Source organism: Oryctolagus cuniculus, chromosome 5, assembly GCF_051225735.1.
Source record: "Oryctolagus cuniculus isolate XC-2025 breed Fujian yellow rabbit chromosome 5, ASM5122573v1, whole genome shotgun sequence".
In the NCBI taxonomy this organism is placed as follows: Eukaryota; Metazoa; Chordata; class Mammalia; order Lagomorpha; family Leporidae; genus Oryctolagus; species Oryctolagus cuniculus.
This window is the reverse complement of record NC_142871.1, coordinates 118,011,973-118,035,955: the sequence shown is the minus strand read 5'-3', so window position 1 is coordinate 118,035,955 and position 23,983 is coordinate 118,011,973. Positions and strand designations below refer to the sequence as shown.

Sequence of the window (23,983 nt, the reverse complement as noted above, 5' to 3'; positions counted from 1 at the left end):
AAGGAATACTGCCAAAGGCACCAACAAATGTCCACTGCCAAAGCCATTTAGTCATTTTCCAAGAGTCTGAAGCCAGTCGTGGTCCTAGTTCCATAAAACTAGGAATCAATCTTGAGTTAACATTAGACTTTCCAAAACTTCCATTTCCGTATCTATAAATTAAAGTGTTCTAACTAGATCATCTCTTAGGTAACAATTAACTCTGAAACTGCCTGGTCTTAATATTTGGGTGACAAATCAGCATTGAGACACCTAGAACAAAACTATTTAATATTTTCTATTAGGGGACTCTTAAAGAAAGGCCCTCAGCTACACTGCATTCCTGGTAACTCACACCCCAGGGGTATGATTATTTTTGATTTTCTCATGATAAGTACCCTTTTGTCATAATTTATAATTTAATTAATGTCACTCTCCCATTAGTTGTGATGTCTATTTAACATCAATTAAGACACTGCAACACTAATTTACCAGGACAGTTGGTTACACAGTTTGAGGAGCATTTTGTTTTTAGAATCTACACTCAAGTTTTTCTGGGAAATGTTAAGGCTTTGGATCTACCAGCATCACAGAAACATGCTAGGTGCTATCCTATCTTGGAAACTTGGAATATACAGAGTCTGAATTAACCTTCCAGGTGGTAATCCTTGGGAGGAAAGTAAGAACTGTCAAGTATGAAACTCCTGAAAATGATGATTCAAAAGAGATTTAGGAGTGGGTGTTTAGCCTAGTGGTGGATACATCATGTCCCACATTGAAATGCATGGGTTCATTTCCCAGTTCCAGATCTTTACTCCAGCTTATTGCTCTTATCCCCACCCAGGAAGGCAGTAGTAGGTTCCCAGCTCCTGGCTCTGGCTCCCCAGCCCAGCCTGGTCATTGCAGATGTTTAGGAAATAAACTACTAGATAGAATCTCAATCTCAATCTCAATCTCTCTCTCTCTCTCTCTCTCTCTCATATTTTTAAAAAGAGATTTAAATAAGAAAACTAAATATAGGAAAATGAGGGTGATTAATAAATTGTTTTTAACTCTTAGTATATATCTGTAGCTATAATGTCCAATAAAAGCATAAATGTCAATAGGTATATTTCAATTGGACAATGCATTCAGGAATACTGTAGGTCTCTTCCATATATGATTTTCACAACAACGTGATTATTCACATACATGCTATTTTTATGAAAACAAGAACCCAAGGAAGCCACCACAGATCTGAATCCTAAGAGACCAATAGCAGCCACGGACCTCCCTGAAAGACAACTAGGGTTTCTCAGCTAGGGAGTTGGTACCCTGACCATGCAATGGTGAAGTCATCTTCAGTCTGATTTTTATCAGAGAGAAACCTGCACTTAGGCAAGTATTAGGGAATCACATAGAAAATCTCAATATACTGCAATACACCATGTAAATTTATATGACCCAATTTGAAGTATAGTCTAATTGGAGGAAGGACTCTGAACAAATGATGATGTAGAAATTTGGCAAACTATAGAGCTGAGAAATAAGATGGAATCATGCTATTTCACAATCCTTAGTTTAAGATAAATTATTAGGTTTGTTATTGCATCTGTATAAATAACAATTCTAAATTGCAACCAAATAAAACTTCTATGAATTACCCATGATCTTTATAATTTATATGCTTTCATAACATTGAAACCCTGATACTATTTGAATTTTATTAATAATATCATCACTGTTACTAATAAAAAGCCCCTTTAACTTTTACAACTTACATCAAGATTCACCAAAGAATGCTATTAGAATTGTATATCATACATCATCAAGCAGCTTAGCACATATGATTCTGTTTTGCTGGACAGCCTAAGATAACCGCAATAAGGCACTTACCTTGTGTGTAAAATGACCCACTAACAAGCTGTCAGTAACTGAAGTATTTGCATCACTTTCCAAGATGTCTATTCCAAAATCTCTGCATTCATACACTTGGAGGTTCTTCAGGTGAAGGTTACTACTTCTAAAAATCTATAAAATAAAAGCGAAAGTCTGAAACTTGGTGATTCTTACTGACTTCTGACTTCTTTAATTATTAAGTATAAATTGAATGCTATAAAATATTTAAGTAGCTTATGTCCCTCAATATCAGTACATGCATACCAAAGTCGCCATAAGTTCAACCCTAACTAGCCCCTTTGGTAACACCACCTCTGTATTTTTCATTCATCTCCATAATAACCAATACATTAAAAAGATGAATTCTCAATATGTGTAAAATAGTCAGTGGCCAATCACACAAAATTAGTGGAGGGAAATACAACATTCAAGAACTGTGCTTATTATTTCCCTCAGCATAGTGTATATTAACTGTATCTAAAGAAGTTTTCAAAGAAGAGTACATCATTCAGCATGACTACATATTCATCTGTGTGGACTCAATGATGTTGGGTGTGTGTGTGTGTGTGTGTGTGTGTGTATACATATATTTGGAAGCATATACAGGGGTCAAATAATAACAAAGTTAACTAGTAGAGCTGAAAGAATCCCAGTGGTCTAGTATACACGGTTCTTGGTTTTCACTTAGCTCTGGTAGTCTAAAGCAACACATCTAACTTTCCCTAGGACTCTCTTAAACTATTTTATATATCATTGTGAAGGTCAGAGCTAGCAGTTAACAAAACAAAAATCTACTGAATTAAGCCATGTTTCCATTTAGACCTTTACCTTGAAGTCTTCCGTTAAGTAAGACCAAGGCATCATCAATTTATCATACTTTTTTAATTTTATATGTTAGTTGATCTTTGAATTTTCAAGAATTTAATAGTTTATATTTTCCATATGTATGGAACTAAACATTCATAAAAAGAGCTTATAAATGTTATTTTTAAATAGTTCATAAAATGATAGTTCAGTAGTAGACCTAGATATTAATTTGAAAAAAAAAGATATTGTATAAAATGATAACTTGAGAACAAGAATTTGATAACAATGGCCAGCACCATGGCTCACTTGGCTAATCCTTTGCCTGCGGCACCGGCACCCCAGGTTCTAGTCCGGTTGGGGTGCCGGATTCTGTCCCCATTGCTCCTCTTCCAGTCCAGCTCTCTGCTGTGGCCTGGGAAGGCAGTGGAGGATGGCCCAGGTGCTTGGGCCCTGCACCCACATGGGAGACCATGAGGAAGCACCTGGCTCCTGGCTTTGGATCAGCGCAGCGTGCTGGCTGTAGCGGCCATTTTGGGGATGAACCAATGGAAAGAAGACCTTTCTCTCTGTTTTTCTCTCTCACTGTCTGACTCTGCCTGACAAAACAAAAAAAAAAAATGGAATTAAAAGGGAATTTCACTTTGATATCAATTTTTTAGATTAATGTATACAAGAAGCCTTCCTAAAGTTAACAAAAAATATGTATTATGAAAATCCTATGTATGGATTTCAAAAATTTGAGGCACCAAAATAAACATTCTTTTAATTCAAGTTTCCTCAATTTTTTGAAGTTTCCCTTACAGTTGTTGCTTAATTACAGAGATCCTCCAATACACTGATATACAAATATACTCACCCTAAAAAATAACATTAGCCGTGGAAGCTGCTTTTAAAGGGAAACCAACATATGGTAGTGAAATGTATCTATTTTTGTCATAAATACAACTTTAAAAGTGGGTTCTCATTTTACTCTCTTCTAAAAGAATCACTCTGCATTTATGAGACATGGCAAAGATCATTTTTCTCAACTCTTAACCATAAACAGAAGGGCCAAATAGCCTTATCAAATGACATCAACAAGTAATTCATTTCCCTAGATAGTGTAATCTACAAATGGAATACAATAATGGCATACCTCCTACACAGAGTCCAAGATTGTTAAGTGAGAAAATGTAAAGTATTAGTTATCAATACCTTCAAATAGATACAGGTTGAGTATCTCTTATTCAAATGTCTGGAACCAGAAATACTTTAGATTTTAGAGTTTTTTTAACTTTTGGAATATTTGCACATCCATAGTGAAATTTCTTGGGGATGGAAAGATGGCTAAGCATAAATTACACTTATGTTTCATATAAATCTTAAGCACGATGAAGATAATTTCATACATATCTTAGTGTACAAGGTATGTAATATTCAACTTATGGATTTACACCAATATTCAAAAAGTTTTGGATTTCAGATTTTCAGATTAGGGATTCTCAAACTCTAAATGCAAATTCATATACAATAGGAATTTTCTGTCCAATATCCCTAATCATCAGGGAAAAGCAAATGAAAGCCACAAAGATACATCACTGTATTATCCAAAAGACAAAAGGTAAGTACAGGAAAGAATACAGAAAGAAGGGCAGCCTTGTGCACAATTGGTGGAAATTAAATTAGTACAGACATTATGGGTAACAGAATGAAGCTTCCAAAACATCCATATTATGGAAAACAATTTACAGATTCAATGTGATCCCATTCAAAATGCCAATGACATTCTTCTCAAATGTAGAAAAAGAAGATACTAAATTTCATATGGAAACATAAAAGAACCTGAAAACCTATAGCAATCTTAAACAACAAAAACAAAGCTGGAGGCATCACAATGTTAGCTTTCAAAACATACCACAGGGCAGTTATATCCAAAACAGCCTGGTACTGGCACAAAAATAAACATGTAGACCAATGCAACAGAATAGAAACTCCATAAATCAACCTACCAACTAATCTTCAACAAAGGATATAAAATCAATCACTGGGGTTTGGACAGTCTCATCAACAAATGGTGCTGGAAAAATCAGATCTCCACGTGTAGAAGTATGAAACAAGACCCCTACCTTAAACCTTACCAAAAAATGCACTCAAAATGGATAAGGGGTCTAAATCTATGACATGACACAATCAAATTACTTTAGGAGAACATTGGGGAAACTACAAGACATTGGAATGAGCAAAGACTTCTTGGAAAAAAACCCAGAAGCACAAGCAATAAAAGCAACTATAGACAAATGGCATTATATCAAGCTAAAAAGCTTCTGATCTGCAAAGGAAACACTGAACAAAGTAAAAAGGCAACATATATAATGAAAGAAAATTTTTCAAACTATGCAACTGATAAAGGATAAATATCCAGAATCTACAAAAAGTTCAAGAAACTCAACAACAACAAAAAAACAATCCAGTTAAGAAAGGGGCAAAGGACTTGAATGGGCATTTTTCAAAAGAGGAAATTCAAATGGCCAGCAGACACATGAACAAATGCTCAGGATCACTAGCCATCAAGGAAATGAAAAAAGTATATAATGAGGTTTCAATTCACCCCAGTTAGAATGGCTCTCATACAGAAATCAACAAACAAATGAGGGCAAGTATGTGATGAAAAGGGTACTCTATTCCACTGTTGGTAGGAATGTAAACTATCACATTGTAGAAGACTGTATGGAGATACTCAGAAATATGAAAATAGATCCACCACATGACCCAGCCATCTCACTCCTGGGAATTTACCCAAAGGAAATGAAATCGGCATATGAAAGTCTTTTGTGTACCCCCATGTTTACTGTAGCTCAATTCACAATAGCTAAGATATGGAATCAACCCAGATGTCCATCAACTGATGACTGGATAAAGAAAATGTGGTATAAATACTCTATGGAGTACTACTCAGTCATAAAAGAGAATGAAATCCTGTCTTTTGCAACAAAATGTACACAACTGAAAACCATTATATTTAGTGAAATAAGCCAGTCCCAAAAAGAAAAATATAATATGCTTTCCCTGATCTGTGGTAACTAATAGATTATGAAAAAAGTAATGCATACTAGCAAAATTGACATTTTGAGATTAGATGATTATTTACTTCCTCAAAAATTATAAATAAAACTACCATATGCTTCAGAAGTTCCACTACTAGGTATATCCAAAAGAAATGAAATCATTATGCTAAAGAGAATTCTGAACTCTCAGGTTCATTGCAGCATTATTAAATTAGTCAAGACAAATCAACCTAAGTGTTCATCGACTGATGAAAGGACAAAGAAAATGTAGAATATTCATATATATGCAATGGGTATTATTTATCCTTCCAAGAAGAAGCAAATCTCGTCATTTGCCATGACAGTGATGAACCTGGAGGATATTGTGTTGTTCAGCCACACACAGAAAACCAAATTCCATGTGATGTCACTTATATGTGGAATCTAAAAAAAATTAATTCAGAAGCAGAATTTCATTAAACAGTGTCTCTGAATAATTTTTATCTATTGTTGTTAATGAGCAAGAAAATCTTCCTTATAAGAAATTTATTGTGATAATGAAAATTAAATGATTAAACATGATTTTTTTTTCAGGTAAGCAAGAATGGCATTGGCATGTTGTATTCCAATGTTGAACAGTGCTTTGTCTTAAGATTGACACATGTATTATTCAGGATATTAGGGTATCAAATGCATAATATTTGAAGTTGGGATTTGTACCTAATTGTGTTACCAATCTGTATGATCTTCAATAAGTCCCTTTATTTTCTGAGCCTTTATTTCTTATTTCTAAGGAGGGATAAGAAGGAAACAATGGGTGCACCTATATGTTCCCTCTTGGTTGTATGTGATCCTATTGTTCTCTATTACAGTTGTCAGAAAGTCACCACAAGAGGAAATGATCTACCCCTGGATTACTAGCTAAGAGTTTGTTCATTCAACAACTATTCCACACACACTTCAGATGTCACTGGCTCTTTAAAACTGGGATTCTGCTGTAATGCTACATTGTCCTTATTGAAATAGAGATGAATAATAAATGGCCATGGGAAAGAAAATGACAGCTTTTATTTTAAAAAGAAAAGCTAAAGAAACTCACTTGGACACCACCTGCACTTCCCCAAACTGTGAAGTTTTGGAACAGGGTAGGACCAGATCCATTATCCCAAGGTGGCTGAAATTCAGGATACACAAACAGACCACACCTAGAAAGGTAATGAAAGAATGAAATGAGCCAATTTCTATGTTTCCAACTCCTAACTTTTTCTCATTAGAAAATACAAAATATTTTACCACATTTTTTTACTTTTTAATTGGCACATAATAATTGTACATATTTATGGGGTACTGTGTGATGTTTTGATAGTTACCATTGTGTAATATTCAGATCATGGTGAGCATGTTTAATTCTTCACACATTTATCATTTCTTAGTGGTAACAACATGCAAAACTGTCTAGCTTTTTCTGAAATATGCAATACATTATTATCCATATTCATCCTACTGTGAAATAGAACACCAGAAATTATTTCTCCTATGTAAGTTAACATTGCTGATCCACATTTCCCAACCCTCTCCTCCCTCTTTCCTACTCTCCTCAGCCTCTGTTAACCACTATTATTATAATGATTTTTATGAGATCAATAATTGTAGGGGTCCACATAAAAGTGAGATCATATATTAATTGTCTTTATGTATCTGGCTTGTTTCACTTGGCATAATGTCTTCCAGTTGCATCAAGCACAAATGACCAGATTTCATCTTTTTGTGACTAAATAGTATTTCACCATGTGCATATGTGCATCTCTGTGTGTGTGTTTGAAAGAGAGAGAGAGGGAAAGAGAATATTTCTTTGTCCATAAGTTAGTTGATGGACACTTAGATTGTCTTTATTTCTTGGTTACTATGAATAGTGCTGCAATAAACATGGAAGTGCAGATATCTCTTCAACATACTGATTTCATTTCCTTTGGGTATAAAACATTTAGTGAGACTATGGCATCACAGTTCTACTCCTAAATTTTTGAGGAAACTTCATTCTATTTTTTTAAAGGTTGTCTCAGTTTATATTCTCTCTGCCAAAGTTTTTCTACATCTTCTCAGTATTTGTTAATTTTTTGATCTTTTTAAAAGAATTTTTACTTACCTAAGGTGAGCAAAGTTCATGTATTTCATATTAGCCATTCTATTGTGTGTGATAGTCATGTTGAGCATATTTAAATATATTTCTTAACCATTTAGGTATTCTCTTTTGATAAATGTCTATTTGGTCTATCACCCAGTTTTAATTGGGTTATATGGCATTTTTTTGTTATTGAGTTGTTGAGTTTATTATTTTATTTATTTTATTATTTAGTTTATTATTAATTTATTATTTATTTTTCTAGATATTAACTCCATTTCAGATATAAAATAATTAATACAGGAGACTGGAGATAGATAATATCTGTGGTCATCATCTATGACTGTGGCTTCCCATCTCAGCCGTTTTACTGTGTTAACCTCCGTGACTTGCTCTGGGCCTTGGGGTTGTTATGATTCCCTGCTGTTCTACCAGCCACCTCTAGGTTTATCACTTAATCTGCTGACCTTTGCCTAGCCCTCCGGGACATGGACCCTGTTATTCTATCAGCACCTTTAAATCCATTCCTTCGTAGGAGAATGATACCAGCATATGTCATTCCTTCAACTTTTCTTGCCTAAATTGTCCTACAATTGCAATACCCTGGATACTTTCTTCCTTTACCCAAGGGCCACTATATAAAATTTTCATTGTCATTAATAATATCATTAAACAAATACTAACCCCCAGTCTCACTTGGGACTTCACCATTGCTTAGGAATTATTCCTAATCTTTATTCCATTCCTCTTCTCACTTTTCATCATAGCAGAATTACTAATATTATTATTATTATTATTTATAGTTTTCAATAATTTATACCTACTATATTCCTGGTGCTTTCCAAGAATTTATTAAGAGTAGAGTCAGGATTTGAATCAGGGCCTGAGTAACTCCAGAGTTGGCATTATCCCATGCTTTCCAAATCTCCGACCCCACATTGTTTCTCTGTGCTCTTGTTCTTAGAAGATAGCTTTGCCCTCTACAAAGCAATGATTTTCAACAAATCTCTTCTCATTTTACAGAGAGCAAGTCACAGGCAAGGAGCCTTTCTCCAAAGCCATCTCTCTGCTCCTGAGTCAGGCCCACCAGTGTCTCAGAGGCTCTGTCAGCCAGTCTTAATCTCAGGGAAGTTTAACGTCTCTCCCTCTTGAATTCTCTCTGGTCCCAAAAGGTACACTCTATCTTGCTACCTTCTTAAGTGACACCTTTCACTACTAAAGTTTTATAATCAAAAATGCCTACAATTATTTCAAAGTAACCAAGATATGAAGGCAACCTAGGTGTCCATGGACAGATGAGTAGATGCAGAAAATTTGGTATTTACATACAATATAATATTTCAGCCTTAAAGAAAATGACAATTCTGATATTTCTTTTAATATAGGTGAATTTGGGGAATATTATAACGAATGAGCTGAGCCATGCACAGAAGAGTAAATGCTACGGGATATCACTTTTATAAGAAATCTAAAATACCCAAACTCATAGAAGCATAGATTAGAATGGGTTTCTAGGAACTGGGGGCTGAGGAAGTGGGTGGAAATCAAGAAGTATTAGATAAAGGATATTAGGTTTAGAATTAAAACATGAATAATCTTAGAGATCTATACAGTATAATGTTTATACTTAACAATACCTAAAAATGTACAGATTAAATATCATGTCAAGAGTTCTTACTAAAATAAAGAGGTCTTGAGGAAAACTTTTAGAACCAAGAAACATGCTTTTATCTTGGATTTTAGTGATGGTTTCATGGGTATATACTTATCTCCAAATTTTATTAAGTTGTGTACATTAAAATAAATATGATTGATAAACAAAAAGCTCTCTATAACAATATATAGAGACTATATAACAAATGCCAAAAGCTACACCTTCTTTGTGAGTACTTGAGAGAAAAATTCTAACTCATAAGCCTTATATTCAGAATAGAGATGAATTTCCCCAAAGTTACCTTGTACAAGAATGTGCAACATTCTGAGAAAAGGAGAGAAGTGGAGCTTGTGATGTTCGCTTGGTCACAAGATGGAAAAAATAGCCATAACCAGCAGCACATACTCTGTTTCCCTGCAGAATTTAAAGACAGTTTATAAATAGTTATTCCGTATATGATAATGTTCATGGAAAGAAAGGTTCTCATTTATGGCCATTCTACTTTCTTATTCACTTATGGAGAGGTATACTGAAACTATTTTGGACCCATTTATTCTTTTATCCCCCTCTTAGAATAAAATAACACTCTTCATTCTCCTTCCTCCAGGAAGTTCAACTAGATTTTAACCTGCTTATCACAATAACTAACTCATGTCAAAGCCTCCTTGTTAGCCTTCATGGTGAGAAGGTTACCTGTGACATCTAATCTATGCCTCCTCATCTCCCCAGTGCCTTCAAAAATATGTGAGTAGTGAGTACAGTGGTTTTCCAAGGAAAAGACAAATGAGGATACTTCACAAAATTCATGGAAAAACCAGGATTAAAAGATATGTGCATGTTCCATAAGCTGTCTGAATACTTCCTATCCTGAAGCCAAGGCTACATAAAATATTCTGTCCATTCCTTTGAATAAATCAATTTCTTGGCTATAAGTTAAAGGTCACATGACTGCACTAGCCATGGCTTAATTCTGAGACACAGTGGCTGATTTCAAATACAACCAAAAGTACTTAATTAATTTGTCTTAATTACATTATTAAATCACCCACACGTTTCATTATAGGACTTACTATCTAAATAATTTAATGTATTTTACATATCCACATAAAATCTAAATTTTCCATTGGACCATAGAGTTTTGAGATCTAATTCTGATCAAGTTGAGGACAATGAAATTATCAAGTATCTAAAATATGTTCATCATATGTAACATACTGTAAGACAGATTAGAAAACTGGCTTTCTGACAGGTCTGGTACCATATACAGATTTATTGTTGTTGGCCACTTCAGTGTTTATTTTTTGTTTCTAACAAATTTTATTGTTTCTTATATTTTAATATCAGCAGACTTCATATAAACATTCAGATGTTCAGCTTTTTCTGAGCCCAGATTCCTGTGATGTAGCCATTGATCAGCTGGAAATAAGGGTCTGCCTTCTTGAACTAGGGATTATTTTACCATAGTTGCCTCCTTTCCTGCTTCACTCACTTTGGATGCCTGCCTAGTCCCTGTAGGTGTTTGAATTTGCAATATCTCAACTCCAGACAGTAAGACAAATGTTGTATTGGCTGTTTTAGGGAAGTTTCTATTTATGTTTTCCTAAATTACATCTAAGTCCTCTCAGTGGCACCCTCTCACATCTCAGAGGAATCCACGCCCTTTCTCCTCTCTCCACCATCAGGAGGACAGAACTCTGATAACAACTGGGAGTCCCATTGGGCTGCTGCAGTAGGGAGGTGCTTTTAGCAGCAGGAATGAAGGGGCTATTGATCAAGATGCCTATCTACTTCCTATGTATTTGCCTATGTCTGTCTCTCTCAGCCTGAGTGCCTGACCCAAGGCCAAGACGTCCACAACTACTTGCAGAATCAAAGTCAAGAAACAGGCTGCTCAACCTTCCTCAGGCCTACAACTTGTGCTATGGGGATAAAGAAGTCCCAGAGCCTTCTACATGGCTTGTTCCCTGTCACCTGGGGATTTTGCATGGCCTGGTTGTGTGAGACAAAGGATGCCTAGAGTATTCTCACTGTAAGTAACTCGGTCTTACGTGTACACATGATGGGGCTTGGAGAGGTCATCCTGAACACTGGCACCAAAGCACAGAAAAGAAGAAGGGGAGCAGGAAGGACACTGAGCCTCCCAATAAGGCATTGAATACCTGTCTAAAAACAAGGCTTAGTGGGGACTATTCTGTAAGTATCCTCATAGAACAGTTTCTTAAAACACAGCGAGCACCCATGGTAGAACTGCCAGATGTAGCAAATAAAAATAAAATGTCCAGTAAAATTTAAATTTCATATTAACAAATTCATTTTTAATATAGGTATATTCCAAATCCTGAATGGGGTATACTTATACCAATAAGGGATGTGTTCCATACTGAAATTTAAATTTGATGAGGAGTTCTGTATATATTCCATCTGGCAACCCTACCCTGAGGATATGTAACCTATAGATTTCACTGAGTAGGTGGTAGAGGTGATAGTGAAGGGATGGAGCTGGTGTTCTACACTCTTGAGTACTAAAAGGTGTTCTGCTAGTTCTGCTGCAGGTGATCTTTTGACCACAATATGAGATCAACTTCTCCAGAGATGACTGATAAAATAATTCTATACTTTCTAGTTACCAAGGGTCAAAAGTGATGTTCAGAGAGGAGAAGGATACTAGAATGATTCCATCTCCTGGTGTCTTGCTTGGCATGAGTTTCTTTGGAAACACACTGAAAATGGAAGTCACTGCTAAAAACTGAAAGAGGACAGAAACCTAGAAAGTCAGGATGAAATTTGTTATAAGGTTACTGGGAAAAAAGTTTCCTAGTTCACTACAAGTGATGTTTATGCTGAATAATTTTCTTTGTTTTTATTATTAATCTTTTGTTAAGTTATGATCAAGTATATAATAATAACCATAGTGAAGATTTAGAGGAAAGCCACTATAATCCAAAAACCAGATTCTAGAGTCTCATTTGTTTTTACAATAATTCATTGAGTTATGTGTTATTACAATTTCACAGCAAAGAGACTGAAGCTCATAGATGTTGAGTAGCATCCCCAAAGCCACAAAGCAAATAATGGTTAGAGCCAGTTCCATCTAAATCCAATCCTGGAAATGTCATAGATTATAGCCTAGGGTAGAGGCATGAAGACAGAACCCAGAATAAGGATGCCAAAAATAGGGTGCAGTGATGAAACATGAATGTCGACACAAAATAAAGTCCTGCCCGTAAGTCAATGGCAGAATAAACATTTGCTGGGCCTATCCATTAGTGGACAAAATATACTAAACAGCATACTTTGCAGAAGTTAATATATCATGTACATTCATGAAGCATAAAGTCCAATTAAGCTTTTAATTTGCACCTATAGTCAGCAGATAAAAAGAAACTTAAATACCCTATTGCCTTTTGCAGGCACCACATGTTCCAGAAGGAATACATACAGAAACACACACAGGACCAAGCAAAGCCCAATATTGGGGGAAAAAAAACTAAAATACCAGGGGTTTTCAAAAAGATTTTGGAAAATGCCTGCTACCTTTTAATTCCATCTTTCACAAAATTTTTGAAGTACCCTCATTGGTCATTTTTAAACCAACAACACTCAACTCCCTGCTTCATGTAGAAGGAGAAACCAATGCCCAATGGGCCATTTCAGTCTCTGAGGCAGCATGAATCAGGTCAGAGTTTATTCTGAGAACTGGAGCCTGGCCAGCAGGCAAAGGCCAGGACCTGGTCAGTGACTATTGACACAATTGTCTATGCTTCTTGTTTAATATTAGCTTATTATTCACAAGGAGGCCCAAAAGCTCTCTTACACTGGGTATTTGAAAATACACAGTCATTCCTCATTATTTATTCAGTTACAGAATTTTGTGTGTGTGTGGACTAATTTTCTCATTCTCCACTTCATTAATTTGGATTCTGGGTAATTCTCCAATTTCCTGGAGCCATTTAAAATTGTAATCACATGAGTTGCCTACCACATGGTCCTTAGCAAAAGTGGCTTCTGCTACCATTGGCTATTAAGTTGAATTACTACTCAAGATGCTAACATGGCTTTAGGGAACCAGGCCCTCTCTAGGACATCAATGATCTTGAAGTAGCATATAGTCTAATAAGGTTGTTGTTAACCAAGACTTATTTTGCTCTACCAGGAACAACTGGAAATCTCTGGAAACATTTTTGATTGTCACTACTTAGAGGAGAAGAGTGTTACTGATATTCAATAGACAGAGATCAGGGTCAATGCTCCACTCCACAGCAGAGAGTTATCTACCAAAATGTCAATACTGCCATAGTTAAGAAATCCAGGTCTATGGTACGCTGAAGCCAGCTGTATTATCAAAACAACCATACCCACTTGCCAGCATCCATCCCATCTCCTAACTTGGTCAAATTCCATATTTCCAACCTACATTGTTTAAAGATTTATTTATTTATTTGAAAGGCAGAGTTACAGAGAGGCAGAGGTAGAGAGAGAGATTTTCCATCTGATGGTTCGCTCCCCAAATGGCCACAATGGCCAGAGCTGCACTGATCTGAAACCAGAAGCCAAGAGCCAGGGGATTTCTATGGGTCTCCCACACGGGTGCAGGGGTCCAAGGACTTGAGCCATTTTCCACTGCTTTCCCAGGCCATAGCAGAGATTTGTATCAGAAATGGAGCAACCAGGACAGCACCCATATGGGATGCTGGCACTGTGGGTGGTGGCTTTACCACTATGCCACAGTGCCAGCCAGAAATTTATACCTTTAAAAACAATCAAACCTAATATTAAACATCCCCCAAAATAATATTTTAATTAGCATTAAATAGATTACCCTGATTCTTCCCTTTTATGGAAATACAGTATCTGCATTCATGGTTCTCAGCCTTGGGAAGAGTCACTGTCTTTAAGTTGACAAATACAAGTGTCCAATATATCTCTCCAGCCCTCATGGTTAAACAAAAGAATTATACACCTGTTGTTCATTACATAAATAAAACCTTTCCAAGGGCAGTACACATGACATAACACCTTCCAAATAAACTTTGTGGCATACCTGTGTCTCTACAACACCTCTGACTCACAGGAAAGATCACAGACATATAAGGGTCTGAGATGGGGTCTGAGGATCAGAAATGTGGGCTTCTTAAACATTCACCTTTTCTATTAAGTATAGAAACAATGAGAAATGTGCACTAGAGGATAAAAGTGATCACTTATCTGGACAAGTATGTCTGTTTCACTGCCAAGGCTTTAGAAGGAGGAGAAAGGTTCCAGCATTTCAACTCTATTCCAGGGGCTACATCCTTAATCATCAACTTTGTCAGCACCAGTGCTTGGAAAGCATGTATTTTCGGTGAATGAATGAATTTGTTGAATCGTCTGCCCTAGTGCCATTAGCATTTATGTAGAATCATGGTGATCATGTACAGACATAAACACTGTCCAAGTGCATTTATACCTGGGCAGAAGACTGCAACTTTGGTTCTCTATTAGCCAATAAGGCTCACTTTTCTTATAAAAGAAGCACTTGAGCAGTTGGCTCACATTACTCCCAGCCCTTTTCACTCTCCATTCCAATTGAGTATGCGACAAACGATTCATGAGGAAAAACCACATATTTATGCAGGCAGCCAGCGGCATGTGGGGAAGGGTTTAAGGCAAGCAGGGAATTTTGTGTGGAAATCAATTCTATGCGGAAGTCAATGTATTATGGACATTCAAGCAAGAGAAATTCCAGAGAAAAATTAACTGCCCACGTAAGCCAGCTCCTTGAGGTGTGCATCTATAGTTACTAGAAAAAAGTGAGTTAACCCTTCAGGCAGCTCTTAAATATGCATTACCTATTGAGTAGGGAGAGCTGGAGAACTGAGGTTGGGCCTTTAAACACAGAGTTCCTTACAAAATTGATTCACAAACCAGAACAAATTCCCCTCAAATTAAACGCATGTCTCCAAAGGGCTCTTCTTCAGAGTTTTTCCACCGACTATCCTAAACAGGAGTCTGACCACGGGAAATTTCTAGTGCCTACCTAAACATGGGATGCTCTCAAGCTCTGGAAATGAGCAGTCTCTAGATGTTTGGGAGCAAAGACTTTGCAGACTGCAGGAATGAGAACAGGTTCACATAGGACCCATCTTCTGGAGAGACAGAGCCTCTGGAGAGTAGATAAGGATCCCCTGCAGGAATACTTGGAGACTCAGATGCTTGAGCTGTTGAAGAAGGATACAGGTGATACCAAGACGAACCACCAGGAATCTCTGTTGTTGGAAAGCATGGCAGAGCCCTAAGGACTATGCAGAGGGATACCACAAAGCCACTGGAGACTCCAGCAGGACACCACACCAGAGTCCTTGCAGGCAAGAAGGCTTAAAGCTCAGGATTTGTTTCTGGACTTAGCTCAGCTGCAGCCCAGAGAGGCAGACTACTTGTGACTATGAAAATGAATAAGGGATACTGTACCCAAGATTCCTTTGTACCATGCAGGATTGCAGGTGACTGAACTACAAAGGTGACTGACTGGAAGCAAAGGTGAATTCCTTACACTGTTGCTGGGAGTTTGGTCCTAAGCTCTGGATCAGGGCAATTTAGGAATAAAACAAAACCCACAAATCCCTGCACAGACTCAGGGCTCTCTTCCAGTGCTCCCTTGCCAGGTCAGGGATGACAGGTCAGACTCATGAATGTGGAAACGGAGAGTTTTTAGGCTTTCAGGATTGGTTGCCCAGCCACGAAGATTAGGCTGTCTTCTTCAAATCTAAATGAAGATTTTGTTTGGTTAATAGTATCACAGCAATGTCAAAGCCCTGCTTTTGATATTGTTCCACGAATAGGAGGATGAATAGGTTGTCATACATGGAAACTAATACTGAAACTCATAAATTTCTATAACTTCTTATTGATCTGAAACTATTTCAATATTTAAAGTTTAAAATAGCAACAAAGAACAATCCAAATTACAGTAATATTGACAAAAAAAAAAAAAAAACCTTGGGTGCATTATCTTATGGGACAAGTTTCAGTGCAAGCCTGAACATCCACTTAGCAGGATATAAAACCCCCGACCTGTGAAAGAGTTCCTTGGAGTAAAAGAATCTTTCTGTCCTAACTCTAGAACAACTCTAGGAGAAAGGAGGGTAGGGGGTTTACTTTATGTTTCATATACTACACATTCTCACACACACATATGTGTATACATATTATCATTACTGTCACTTTCTTATTATCCCTTTGGAATAAAGGGATGTTTCTAAACTACTTTCTTCAAAATACTCTGTATTATGCACATAGGACACACTCAATAACCATTAACTTACCACTGGCCCAATGACTAAAATGACCTTCATTTGCCCCATGGATCAAAAGAAACTCTTTTTCCCATGTAAGTCGAGCTATCATCTATGTCTTTAGTGAAGGCACATTTCAGACAAAGGTCACAATGGAGCAGAAATCCAGTAGCATGGCTGAAAAATTGGATTGAACTTTTTGACACTGACAGATTAGTCCACCAGGACTAAGTGCTGTCACTGATTTAAACTTCTTGCTTTTCAGTCATCGAATGATTTTGGAATCATGAAATCTATACTTTCTTCTTCTCCTTCACCCTGTTCTTTGGTTGTATGATTATATCTACATTCATTTATTATATTCAATATATTTCAATTGAGCAATGACTATTTTGAACCTTATGGTAGGGTCTAAAAGTTCATGAGCTAACAAAAACAGAACTTCAGAACTTGAACGTCGTCAAAGATAAATATATCAGGGATATACCTAATGAATCTGTAGATTACTCGATTAATTAACCTAAATCTCATTCTCAAAACACATGCATTGTTTGTTTTTTTCAGCTTTGTAAGGCAAATGTAAGAGAGAGAAAGTAAGTGAGTGGAGATGGAGAGTATTTGAGGGGGGAAAACAGTTTGGCTACAGTTTTCTAAAACTGCCTGGGCATCATTCCACATGTCAGTCTGCAAAGGCTCAGGTGTCTTTTCATGTTTTCATTTGAAAGGCAGGGAGAAGAAAGGACGTGGAAGGGAAGGAGGCAAAGAGGGAAGGAGAGGGGGACAGAGAAAGGGAGGGATGGAGGGAGGGAGGGGGGAGGAATTCTATCCACTGGTTTACTCCCCAAGTGCTTGTAACAACCAGGGTTGGACCAGACTGAAGCCAGGATCCTGAAGTCTATCTGGATCTGCTGTGTGGGGGGCAGAGATCCACGTAACTGCGCTATCTTCTGTTACCTTCTAGGATGCACATTACCAGGAAATTGGATCAGAAGCTAAGTGGCTGAGACTTGAACCAGGCACCCCGACATGGGATGCAGGTGTCACATGCAGCAACTACCTGCTGTGACACATGCCTACCCTCAAGCTTTTCAGAATGCTCCCTCTGGTCCTCTACCCTTACGGCCAGCTGAACTCTCTTTTCTGTTAGTGGCCAGGACTCTTGTCCAGGAGATAATGCACTATCTACCCAGTGAGGCAAAGATGTTCTAGCCTCACATGGCAAGATGAACTTGGCAAACCCTGGGGGTTTATTTCCCTCTGGACATTTCATAGTAATCAACATTGTGCTATTCAAGAAAGTACATAAAAAGATAGCTCCTTAGACCCCCGAAATTGCTGACATAGCTATATGACAAGCCCTGTGCTGACCAAGAAGTGAAATGCAGCTCCAGTTTTTGTTGGCTGAGAGTTTGGTTTCCTGCAATTCATGCAGTTCTGCCTCCTTTCCTCTCTGGTATATTAGCTACCCCCATTAGGCACCTAAAATGGTGTGTAAGTGCTGTGCTTGGAACAAACATAATTAAGAGTCTTAAAAGGGCTGAAGAGATAACCACAACTTTTATTAGAGGTTATTCAGTTGATGGTAATTAAAAACAGATGATCGGTGACAAAGACGCTCATCCTCTGAGTTCCTTAGAAACATGGCACAATTGTCACAGCGCAATGGATTCAGAGGGAGTGTCCTAGAGGGCATGGGCACTAAATCCCTTTTATGGCAGATCCATGGAATAAAATAATTGGAAAAGGGGAAACTATATGGCCTTGTATTACTCTGATGAGATTCCTCATTCACATATTTATGATTAAACTGTGCCTAAGAAAACGAACTTCTTAAAATGTTTACACAGAAATTTACAAAGATAAAATTAAAGGTGAGGCACAAAATCAAGGCCATTAAAGTTACTTCATCCTCTTGGAATCTGGCATGATCTCATATATCCAGTACTCAGTTTTTTTTTTTTTAAATATTTTTTTATTTTTATTTTTTTATTTATTTTTTATTTTTGATAGGCAGAGTGGACAGTGAGAGAGAGAGACAGAGAGAGAAAGGTCTTCCTTTGCCGTTGGTTCACCCTCCAATGGCCGCCGCGGCCTGCGCGCTGCGGCCAGCGCACCGCGCTGATCCGATGGCAGGAGCCAGGAGCCAGGTGCTTTTCCTGGTCTCCCATGGGGTGCAGGGCCCAAGCACCTGGGCCATCCTCCACTGCACTCCCTGGCCATAGCAGAGAGCTGGCCTGGAAGAGGGACAACCGGGACAGAATCCGGCGCCCTGACCAGGACTAGAACCCAGTGTGCCGGCGCCGCTAGGCGGAGGATTAGCCTATTGAGCCACGGCGCCGGCTCTAAGTACTCAGTTTTGAGCATTCTTAAAGAGCAGTAGCAATATGACAACATTAATGTAGTGAGACAGTGCAGGTTTAATAAGTGCATGGTATCAGAATCAAGAGAGACAAAAATCAGCACCCACAGTGGATAACTCAAGAAGCTGCTTAAATTTGCATTGATGTAAATGACCAGAAATGATCAATGTCTACTTTGTTTTTCTCTGTATAGCTATTTCTACAAAGAATATTTACAGAAACCCTGAGAGAAATGATTACATTTATCTTAAAGCACTTAACACAAAGTCATAAGTTGTTTTCTTCATGAGTACTGTGTGTAGTAACCCTGAGCTTCTGGAGTGAATGCTATGCCCTTTCAGGTCTGACTTTCCTGGTGAAGCTGAAGGTCTTACCTCTATAACATTGGTGGGACTGCAGACATAGATGCCAGATGGTGTCATCATTTCAGAACTGGAGAGTCCCTCGGCACCAGAAAGACGGATGATCACATTGTTTCTGATCATATTTCCCTTTTCTGACCAGTCTAATTTAAAAAGAGAGAAATCAAGCCTAGTGGATTCATAAACATCATTAAAATTTACACAACTTAACACTCTTGATTCTACTAATTCACATCAGAGTTTATATAATACAAAAATATATTTCATATATAAGTATATGCATATATATATGTATTTAGGAAACATTTAGTATGCTCAAAAATTTAACACATTTAACATTTTGCCATTAGGCTTGTGTATAAAATGTATGACAATTTTAAACGGATTTTAATAGATTTAAAATTAATTTACATATTTACCATATTTTCTTCCAGGAATAGCCTCCCAAGATATAGGTCTTATGTTTATGTATGTCCCTGAGAAAAAAAGACGATGTTACCTCAGCCCATTTGAAGTCACTCAGGACCACAAGGGACACTGCAGTACTATTTTCTTCTTTGGGTACAAATTGTCTTGTTTTTGCTTTTTGTGTTTTTAATTGATGAACTAGGCTATGACAAAAGGATCACATGGGCTTTTTACTCTACAGTATCACAGATCAGAAGTTCATTTTAAATGTAAAGAAGAACAATGATTATTCCACAGTTAAGAATCACATATCTTGTGTCTGTCCCATCCCAGGTTGTTCAAATTGGCCATCACCTCCGTGCATGCCCCTAGAAAGATCCAGAATATCTGAGAGGAGCAGGCTAGATCACCACAGCAAAGTCACTGTGGCTGGAATAAAATGGCAAGCATGACCCATGCTACAAAGACTTGTTATTTAAGTAGTATCATTAGGGAGAAACCCCACAAACCTCTTCATTACTAGGTTTTTAGATATCTGGACTTCCCACATCATTTCATAGATCTAGGTTTGAAAACCTGTTACATGGAAATTGAGTACTTTATAATGTATTAGTAAACAAATATTTTAATCCCTTCATTTGCAATACATCAGATGTCAATACCAATAATTCACAAGATTTAAACACTAATGGCTAAATTCTCTCCACAGGTTTTCTTCCTTGACTTGTTAATACCTATGTCATGTAATTGTTTTCTACTAAGATAATAAATATTATTAGGACAACTTTCAAATTTTTGCTTGGGGTCCATCTTTTCTATTGCAGAGACAACAGTAATAAGAAAGTCAGTCCTACACCTGTTAGCTTGGCTTGCCTATGGCTGTCTTTCACTAATCAAATGAATTTTCTGTGCCTGATCCCCTCAATTGTCCTTTGCATCTAAGACATGCGTATTGAAACAAGTATACAAGATCCCCATTTCCTCACTCAACAGTTATCCTCTCTGGATTAGAACTTTAACAGCTTTTATCTCAACAAGTTTTCCTAAATGAAATATGTATTTTCTCACTGATATCACAGAGTAAATTTATTTTTATTACCCTATTTAACACATACAGTTATATTCTTATTTTCAGTGAAAATATCTGATTGGCTTTTTTTGTTATGATAGGACTGGAAACCCTTTGCTAACTCACTCATGCATTCATTTCAATAAATATATCAACAATGCACCTATTGATATATAAAGTGCTAAGGAAGCAATGTCCTCATGAAATCTGGTGGTAAAAGCACATTAATCCGATGATCACAAATGTGACATGTACTTTCAAATCAAGAAGTGCTGACTGGTGCTTAAAGATTTTAAAAAGTAGGACTTGTCTTGGGGATCTGAGAAACAGCATCTTGTAGAAGAAGAGGGAATGGCATAAACAGAGGAGAAAGGGCGTGTGCAAAGGCCCTAAGGCAGGGGAAAGAGTGCACTTTTGAAAGAATTAAAAAGAAATCAGTATTGCCACTAGTGGACACGAAAAAAAAATTGCAAGACAGATTTACAGAAGTTAAGAAAGCAAAATCATTGAAAGAATCTTTTAAGCCAGGTTAAAAGTTTTGGAATGTATTCTAAGCAATAAGAAACAGTTAAAGGATTTTAAAGAGAGGAGTCATGTGACACAATTTGAGATTTTAAAGATAATTACAGGTTTTGTGCGTTAATGAAAGCAGACATAGGTGACCAACTGGAAGATCCTGGACTTTTCAAGCAAGTCACAAGAGCAGCTAAAAACAGAATCCGAGATTGGCCAGCATCCAAGTTTGACAATCTGTGAAGATATTTATGTGACTTCAATTATTGTGAAAATTGCTGGCAGTAAATTTAAGAGCCTCCCATTATATATTTATTAACCTGAGCTGAACCTTTAAAAGGCCAGTTTCCTGTGAGTAAAGGTCAGTGAGCCAGTCAGTGATGACTAGATTTAACTTTAGAACTTTTAACTATGACTTATTTCGAAAGGTCAGAAGGCCAATGTTTTTATAAATTGGAAAGCCAAACTTTGGGGAGAATTCTTGTGAAAACTGTGTCTACTCCAAAATGCAGAAATTAAATAAGCTTGTTCCACTTACCCACCAGCAGTGCATGGCCTAGAATGTTGTAGAACACATTATTGTCCACCTTCAGGCCCCAGGTGCTATCCAGGCTGAGACCTCTGCTGAAGGAGCGCCACACTGTGCAGCCTTGTATATAGGAATCTGAGTAGGAAAGAGGAAGGGAAACAGATCTCAAAGGCTCCTCAGAGTCTGTTGAGCATATCTACATTCTAGCTACACATATTCTCCTTCATAACAATGAAGTGGAAGACATAGGAGTTGGAGGCAGCAATCAAATGAAGAAAGCATGAAACTAAGGCTAAAAATGAACACGTTGAATTTCAAGGATTGACTATTAGAAGAAAAAATCATCTGAGAAAGAGAAAGCATGGTCCAACTGTAAAGGAACATATGACTGTCAAGATTTCCAACTGGCCACCATCTTTGCCATCACCACATGGTGGATGGTGGGTTAGACAATGGGAAGAGTGTATTAGGTATGAGGAGATATGATCATTGTTTCTTGACTTGTGAATCAATATTTACAATGTACCAAGAAATATACTTGGGCTAATATGGCCAGAGATTCTAATTATAAATGTTTAAAAAAAAAAAAAAAAGCCAAAGCCTGCCCTGCCCTGGGGATAATGATTCTCATGTTTTTTTTTTTTTTTTTTTTTAAGATTTATTTATTTATTTGAAAGTCAGAGTTACACAGAGAGAGGAGAGGGAGGGAGGGAGAGAGAGAGAGAGAAAGAGAGAGAGAGAGGTCTTCCATCCACTAGTTCACTCCCCAATTGGCCGCAATGGCCGGAACTGTGCCGAACTGAAGCCAGGAGCCAGGAGCTTCCTCCGGGTCTACCACGTGGGTGCAGGGGCCCAAGGACTTGGGCCATCTTCTACTGCTTTCCCAAGCCATAGCAGAGAGCTGGATTGGAAGTGGAGCAGTCAGGGATGCCGTATGGGATGTCAGCGCTTCAGGCCAGGGCGTTAACCCGCTGCACCACAGCACCAGCCCAGATTCTCATAATTAAATGTAGGTTCATGAAGCTAAGTGAGAACCATTCCTCATGTTGGTAAAAGAAGTTGCCATTTAGAGAAATTATTACACTGGACCCACAGGCATATTCTGTGGTCCCCAAATCAAGTTCTGTGGTCTGGATCAGTCAGTGGATAACTATTTACTGAGTATCAACTTCAGTCAAACACCATGTAATGTTTCAGCCAATACATGTGTGATAGTAGTCCCACAAGATTATAAAGAAACTGGAAAATCTCTATCATCTAGTGATGGTGCAACAGTTAACATGTTACTCACAACACATGCCAACTATGTATATGCGGTGGCTGTTTGGCATACCAGTTAGGCATGCTAAGGATATTCCCATCCCATGTCCAAGTGCCTGGGTTTGAATCCTGGCTCTGCTCTCCATTTCAGCTTCCGGCTGATACACACACTGGGAGGCTGAGTGATGGCTTATCCCTGCTACTATGGAGACCCAGATGGCATTCAGGCTCTTGGCTTCCGCCTCTCCTAGCCCTGGCTGTTGCAGGTATTTAGGGGAATGAATCAGCAGATGAAAGGTTGATCTCTTCTCTCTCTGCCTTTCATATAAATAAAAGAATTTTAAATTACATACACCACATAAAACTGGTAATGATAATAAATAACCAAGTTACCAGTTTATATATTTACTATACTTCTATTTTTTAAAAGATTTATTTATTTATTTGAAAATCAAATTACACAGATAGAGAAGGAGAGACAAAGAGACAGAGAGATCTTCCATCTGCTGGTTCATTCCACTCACAGTGGCCGGAGCTGCACCAATCTGAAGCCAGGAGCCAGGAGTTTCTTCTAGGTCACCCATGTGGGTACAGGGATCCAAGGTCTTGGGCCACCTTCTACTGCTTTCCGAGGCCACAGCAGAGAGATAGATCAGAAATGAAGCAGCCAGGACTCCAACCAGTGTCCACATGGGATGCTGGCACAGCGGGCAGTGGCCCCTTTACTATCCTTTTAATCATTATTTTA

The 23,983-nt window shown here is 37.7% G+C and overlaps 1 protein-coding gene across 32 annotated transcripts in view; it reads right to left on the bottom strand.

The window, feature by feature from the left end:
- Window positions 1-23,983, bottom strand: part of PKHD1 (PKHD1 ciliary IPT domain containing fibrocystin/polyductin) — a 524,425-nt gene that overhangs the window by 290,534 nt on the left and 209,908 nt on the right. For 29 of the 32 annotated variants that reach the window (XR_016234007.1, XR_016234005.1, XR_016234006.1 and 26 more), the window contains 6 exons: window positions 21,985-22,110; window positions 19,876-19,932; window positions 19,469-19,599; window positions 9,765-9,877; window positions 6,787-6,892; window positions 1,855-1,989 (listed from right to left, as the gene is read on the bottom strand). Coding sequence is in view for 22 of the 32 variants with exons in the window: in XM_089333174.1 (XP_089189300.1) it covers window positions 1,855-1,989; window positions 6,787-6,892; window positions 9,765-9,877; window positions 19,469-19,599; window positions 19,876-19,932; window positions 21,985-22,110 (668 nt within the window). In the remaining 10 variants the exon portion in view is untranslated. Of the gene's footprint in view, window positions 1-1,854; window positions 1,990-6,786; window positions 6,893-9,764; window positions 9,878-15,484; window positions 15,661-19,468; window positions 19,600-19,875; window positions 19,933-21,984; window positions 22,111-23,983 lie in introns of those variants that run through there. The other 3 variants (XM_051855618.3, XM_089333191.1, XM_089333193.1) reach the window with 2 other exon arrangements.